This window comes from Morone saxatilis, unplaced genomic scaffold, assembly GCF_004916995.1.
Source record: "Morone saxatilis isolate NCDOM2014 unplaced genomic scaffold, NCSU_SB_2.0 Contig18, whole genome shotgun sequence".
NCBI lineage: Eukaryota > Metazoa > Chordata > Actinopteri > Moronidae > Morone > Morone saxatilis.
In genome coordinates, this window is record NW_023339740.1 from 10,977,945 (window position 1) to 10,985,024 (window position 7,080).

Genomic DNA, 7,080 nt, shown 5'->3' on the forward strand with positions numbered 1-7,080 from the left:
TGTCAGGTTTGGAACAAAAACACCACAAAGATAATAAAGGATTAGACTCCTGTTATCTGCGTTGGGGCCTTTATTTTACACCATGCTTTCGCTCACTGTGTGAGTGTCTAAGTGATTTTAGGAACATATTCACATTTCAATATCAGACACTGCAGGTCCCTGTTTCTAGCCTGAAGAGTTCCATTTGCCATATGTATGTTTGTGTGGGCAAGCCGCTCTGCATCTGTGTGTGTATGTGTGTGTGTACATGTCGAGGGTGCGGGTCAGGGACTTCATGCCAGATTCTCATTAGCCAGCTCCAGCAGCCCAGCAGTGTCTAATGAACTCTGCAGCACAGTATTGTCTCTTCCACTCAGCAGGGAAATCACATTATGGAGCTCATCTTTGCCATCACCCGTCTCTTTACGAACATGTGCTCACAGTTTCATCAACACCTTGGGGTCTCTTAGAGAGTCTGGGGGGCTCACAGATTCAAAATCCATGTCCTTTTCTATACTTTTCTCCCTCACCGATGTTAAATTTAGATCTTCAGTCTGGGTTCAAATAGAGAAAAATACAGCCTTAAAAAACACAAAGTTCAAAAGGGTGGTGAACGTTATGTAACAACACAGACATTTATGGTTTTATAGCAGCTGTGTTGTCCTAATTGCCCACAATGCACTGTATTTGTTGTTTTTACTGTATTGATTGAAAAGACAAGGTTAACTTACATATCCACCTACAGTACCTACCGTCCACATTGTGGAAAAACAAGATAGACTCCTACCTGCAAATGGCTTCCTTGACATTGATTGAAATTGTAGAGTTTGGCAGTTTTCCAATAAAACAGGGTATGTTGGTTCAAACACAGCTGTGTCAGATACGAAGCATCAGATTTTACATCTTTATTGTAAACTGTGGGCAAGAGACACAATGCAGGAATAATCTTATTCCAATTGCTGCGTGAATTGAATCACCACTCCAGTAGTTGGAACGCAATTAATGGAGGCTCAAGACAATGATGAATTTGTTCAAATAAATTTGCTTAAGATAATTAATTCAAAAGATACAAAATCAAATGTAACTAGAGCAACAGTTATGATTAAGAGCCACTAATTGCTGGAATCAAGAGTTTGCTCTTTTTAAACTAAATGTCACGTTAAAGAAGTTCACTCAACACATGTGTTTAGGAATTTGGACTACCAAGGTAAAGTATAAACTTTCTGGCACACAGTCAACTCTGTCGAACCGCCACGTTTCTACAGTAGCCTACACACAGACTTGGAAGGCTGACCTGTATCCAAATGGTTGCAATCTTCAACCGCTAGATGCCACTAAACCCTACATGCTTTAAGTAAATATTAATCAATTATACTATAAACTGTGGCATGATATAGGTCACAAATGTTCCTTCGGGCATTCACTCACTGCTACCATCTGACTGTGTTCTAATTGTGCTTCTGCCAAACAAATATTTAATGCCACTTAAAAAAATCCTTAAGAATCAAATCTTTGGACTTTATTTTGATGGAGTATTTGATTAAATAGGATAATTCTAGGAGGCCTTAAATGATTTGTGTATGTACTGTATCTCACATTTGAGACTCTTAATCAGCTTTTTGTACAGTATATTCATGTGGCGTTGCTGGGTCTCTGCCAGCCTTTTTTCTGGCATATTTCTCTGCATTTGGCACTTTGGGAGTGAGAATCCCGCTAATTAAGAAGCCTTAATCACTGCCTTTCCCCTCCTCTCCATTCCCACTCTTTTCCCACTCCCACTCCTCCCCCTCCTTTTCTGTCCACTCTAATTCTGCACTCTTAATTCTGCCCCCTTTTCTTCGCCCTTCTCCTTATACCTCTTTTTCTTTTTCTCTCCAAGTCCGCCCTATGTTGTTTCTCTCTATCTCTCTCTACACATTTTCTTCACCTCCTCCTTTATCTCTTTCTCTCTGTGGGGTTGATGAGTGAGTTATCCTGCTGTAATTAATGTGGGAGAGGAGTGAGGCTCAAGGAAGCAGGAAACACACCCCTCGCTTCCTCTGCACAGCAGCAGCAGCAGCGTGTGAAAGCACCTCCATTAATCAGGCCTCTGTAAATGTATGTGTATGCATATGTAATAAGTGGGAGTGTGAGAAGTAGAAATAGCGAAAACAACGATAAAGTGCAAGAAGGCACCAACAATATTTGGTGATTTGTTGTCTTGCACTTCCTTTCATCATGTTTCTCTCCTCCTGACCTTCATCTGTCTTTCTCTTTCCAGTTTGGCAGAACAGAGGTGATAGACAACACCCTAAACCCTGACTTTGTTCGAAAGTACATCTTGGACTACTTTTTTGAGGAGAAGCAGAACCTTCGCTTTGACTTGTGAGTGATTTCCTTTGAAGTCGTATAATCACGGTATCTTCTCTCCTGCCCTCTGTCCGCCTTCACTGTGATGTATTTTTCTGTTCTGTGCTGATTGAGAGCCTTGCATTTGCAGTCTGAAGAAATTGGTGGTTCGGCAAACCCTGCCACCGAACAGCCATCGCCCAATCATAGCTTAGCAACCGTTACTATACACAGCGGGCCCATCAAGCAAGGGTGTTGTCTCTTTTTTATTCTTTACAAAACCCCAAGTTTTGTGGTGCAAGTGCAAAAGTGTAATAAATTAATAAACTCCATAAGCATTAGCTTAACTAACTAGCATACTACCATGGATGTTTTAAGGGAGAAGTGAACGGCGTTGGAGGCGGGACTCAATTCATTCCCATGAGCGCTGCTCAGTGGTGCAGGACACCAACAAGTTCTATAACATTACCCTGCATTGCGGGGCCTATAGAGCATGCACACTAGAGACACTGGCCCAGTGTGGCCGAGCAGTGAACTGACAGTTTAAACCCTCCACTAACTTGAATGGGGACGATTTAATCTTCTGGCTCTTCTAGACTTTCCAGATGTTATAGGTTATCTTTCACAGTGTAAGCTTATGGGAAAAAGTCCTTTGAGGCCAGTGTGCATTATGTGCCGAACACAATTGCTCTCATTGGACGGTTTGGCCACTATGTCAGACTGGTTTCAAAGGCCAGGGTTAGGGTCATTGAAACGGCCAAGTGCAATATTTAAATTGCAGAAGCTGCAATTTTCTGATAAATGCAAAATGTGTGACAGAACAGCATTATAATGAAATACTGTAGTGCTGCAGAGATGCCCTGACCCACAAATTTGTTTCTTTGGGACATCATCAGGATTTTAACTATATTCCATTGAAAATGAAAATTGTAATACAAAAATGATCATTCCTACCAATCATGAAATATATCTGTCATAATAATTGCAAATGACCATATTGTGCAGCCCTAGTACTACCTGCAGTAGTAAGTTGTTATTTCGAAAGACAAGAGACATGTCATAACTATGTTATTTTGTGGGGTGACCGTTTTTTTTACATCCACTCTGTGGGAGCCAAATGCCATATCAGAGTTTAGAGAAACAATAAAACCTGCTATTGTTGCTTTCTGTCCTGCTCTTTATTTGGTTCGGGGAAGTTTCCATTCAAACAACTCGTACTCGCGTTAGAGAGAGTTACATTTACCAAACTTGTTTTTTATTCCTCCATCAAATAATTTTCTCTTGCAAACTGAATAATACATTAAAGCATGAATGAAGTATATGATAAGCAACCATACAATAAGGGTTATGTTAGAGCAAACATAATTTTAATGACTTTATTGTCATGTCTTCTACATGGATTATCAACTGGTGAGGATCCTAACTTTTTGCCTGGGACATGTACAACTTTAGTTTCAGTCTTTTTTCCATGATATCAAGCCATAAAGTGCACATATATATATATATATATATATATATATATACATATATATATATTTTTTTTGTAAAAAAAAAATTCAAGCTCAACTAAGTTCAACAGTAACTAACTTGACATTGCCCCCCTTAGTTACTGTCAAGCCTGTCAAGCTTTCTCTTCTCGCACAGTAACTGTTGTTGCTAGCATATTTTATCAGCTGTTAGTAGCTTAATAATGCTAACGCTGATGCTAAAACACCATGAGTTTGGTGAAAACTCCATCTTCAGCATGTTTCAAAAACGACAACTTCCATTAAGTGCTCTTATGCACTTGACGGCTATGTACAGAATACTGTTCTAAGGGACTGGGCTAAAGCTACATGTCCCAGGCAAAGAGTGAATGGGGCTTAGCAAACAGTAAACTGACCTCATGATTAGTTTTAAAACATAAAGGTGATTTTCATTAGATCTAGTCCCAGTTTTATTCAAACAGGTTCTCTCTATCTATGTGTCTTATTGATGATTTCTCTGGCCATTTCTCTCTCTGACACAAGAGTGACATTTTTCCAAACAAACAAAATGTATCATAAATTAGTAAAGGGTAAATATATATAAAATCAGATGCAATTTGGCAACCTTTGATCAGTTGATTGATTGTTTCATTCAATTAATAGTGACAGAAACCCAAACAATAGTGTGTGCAGCCTATCAGCAAAATGTTCTCATGTGCTTTTACTCATAATGTTAGTTAATTTCCGTCTATTTGTGCCTGATTAATCTCCAAGCGAACAAGATCTGTCGTTTCATCAGATGTTTAATCTTGGCACATCACATATGCTCCATTTCCCTCACTTTCATAGCTTTATATTCACATGCAAATCAGACCAGGGCCACCACTCATTATTATGGAAGAGCAGAATAGGTATTGCTGAACCCTTGGCCAATTACTCTGTCCCACATATAGTAATATCTGACAAGATGTGATCCTTTCCTCTTTTTATCGTTCTGAATTTTCCACACATGATGACCTTTGCCTTTTTTGATCTCTTATGATGTCCGCCCACCTCTTTAGATACTGTGGTTTTAAATTTAGCAAATTAAAATATTGTATTATATTCTTTTATTCTGCCATCCTTTTCCCTCTGAAAAGCTAAAAATGAAACAAATGTGGTTTATTGATTTTTTTTCTGGTCTGCAGTGATAAAGGATTCATTTTAAATTTTGCCTTTAAAAGCCTATAAGTCCAAATGTTCTCACTTGGATAAGCATTTTTTCCCACAGTTTTTGAAGTAAAATGGCTTTTCTGCTTTCATTTTGTTTCCTTTCAGGTACGATGTTGACTCCAAAAGCCCAGACCTGTCCAAACATGTGAGTGCATATATTTTAACCTTGAGCCACAGATAAATGGAGGCCAGTCTTGAGTAAAATCTGAATTATGGGCTTGAATGGCTCTGAAAATGGAAAAAGTTAATATTGCTTGATGGAATATGGTGTTCAGAGTGATTTGAGATTGGCCTAACTCTTTTTATCAGTGGTCTAACCATGGCAATGTTTATGTTTTTCTGTTTCTGTGTGTTTTGATTTTGGTGTGGCCTGCTGCATGGTTTATTCTAGGTGAAATAAAGCAAACCCTTTTTATTGCCTGATTAGAGAAGTATCCAAATACAAATGTTTTTTTTACTCATTATTCAATGTCTTTGTTTTTAGACTTGAACTGGAATTATCCATGCCGTAATTGTGCTATAAATGTGCAATTTCTATCTCTATATGTCTGTGACTAGGTCTTATTTGTTCTAGTAGTAGGCATTGTGCAATAACTTGCTATAAACTCATGTAGAAACGCTTTGATTATGCAATGCTTTTATCCATTAGTTTCCATTTTAATCAATGTATTACATGATTTGTTTCACTAGTAAAAAAGAAGTTGATTTTTTTCCCCATAAACTGGAAACTATGGTGACAGAAAGCATTGACAATAGTTGAAAATAATCAGATTTGTTGATTATTTGATGTATTTGGATGACTGGGGTTTGCATTTTTTCATCTCTAGCTTTAATTCCACCTGAGTGCTCGAGGTTTTACTTTAGAAAAACAGCATGTTGTCTTCACTCTCTCTTCGGCCTCTTGAGCAGTGCTAGGAGTGCTAGGAGTGCTAGGTATTTGGTATAGTGTTGTGTCTTGGTATATGATGTGCTCTGTTGTTGTTGTTACTGTCATTGTTGTTGTTGTTGCTGCTGCTGCCCAACCTTTCTGGAAGCCCGCAGAACTCAACGTAGGTCCCAGCATCTCTCTCACTTCTAAAACTGCATGGCTGCTGTCTCACATTAATGATCCTTTTCTCACGAGGAAGGATGGTGTCACTGATCAGAACAAGAAACTGAGAGCCCAGCCAACCTATTGTGTCTTTGTAACATTTTTTGAAACATGATGAAGATGGTGACATTTTTCAAGCTCTTCCTTAAAATAGTAGAGTGTGATCAGTGAGCTTAACAGACCAGAGACTCAGTGAAATGAAACACATGATAACCCGATGTTGAATTATTTAGTGTGCACTGTCTGCCAAAGCCAAAGTTAAAGAGTCTTTGGTTTGGATTGTCCCACATCATTGCAATCCAAGTTCAAAAATAGGTTTTGTTGAAACTGAACGCACACAATAATTTTCTGATCAGTCCTGTTTAATATACCAGATCAATGCTGGGTGATACTGAAGGACTTTGATTGGTTAAAGACATGAGTATGACTGAAACTAGTCACTCTGTCTCCAAAAATGCTCTACATTAATGCCCTACACTGTTTCTGAGTTGTTTCTTGTCGTTGTTCATGGTGCCTTAAATCCTTCCATCTTCTCCCATTTGTGTGTTATCCTCCACAATTCATTAAACCAGTGGTTCCCAAAGTGTGGGTGGTCCACAAGTGGGGTCTGTTCTGAGTAGGTCGCAATTAATTATTGATTAATTGCTCAACTTTGTCCAAAAAATAACAAAACAAACAAAAGTTGAAGTTTGTTCCCCCTTTGAATAGTGCATGCCTCCAGTTAAAATTGTGTTTAGGTGAAATTATGGTTACATACGCCAAGGAGGTTATGTTTTCTGTGCCATTTGTGGGTTTGTTTGTTTGTCTGTCAGCAGCATTGCTGAAAAACAACTGGCCCAATTTTCATGAAAGTTTTTATAAAACACAAATGATTTTTCTGTGCTTATGGCAAAATTAACTGTATTTTTCACACATGCACAAACCTGGTTTAAAGTGAATGGTGTACAGATTTGCATAAGATAAGATAAGATATTCCTTTATTTATCCCCCTTAGGAGAAATTCAG

The 7,080-nt window shown here is 38.4% G+C and overlaps 1 protein-coding gene across 4 annotated transcripts in view; it reads left to right on the forward strand.

Moving 5' to 3' along the window:
• The window catches only part of cpne5b (copine Vb), a 122,568-nt gene that overhangs the window by 41,333 nt on the left and 74,155 nt on the right, over positions 1 to 7,080 (forward strand). For 3 of the 4 annotated variants that reach the window (XM_035661138.1, XM_035661141.1, XM_035661139.1), the window contains 2 exons: positions 2,240 to 2,343; positions 5,091 to 5,130. In XM_035661138.1, coding sequence (XP_035517031.1) covers positions 2,240 to 2,343; positions 5,091 to 5,130 — 144 coding nt within the window. Of the gene's footprint in view, positions 1 to 2,239; positions 2,344 to 5,090; positions 5,131 to 6,019; positions 6,035 to 7,080 lie in introns of all 4 variants that reach the window. The other variant, XM_035661140.1, reaches the window with a different exon arrangement.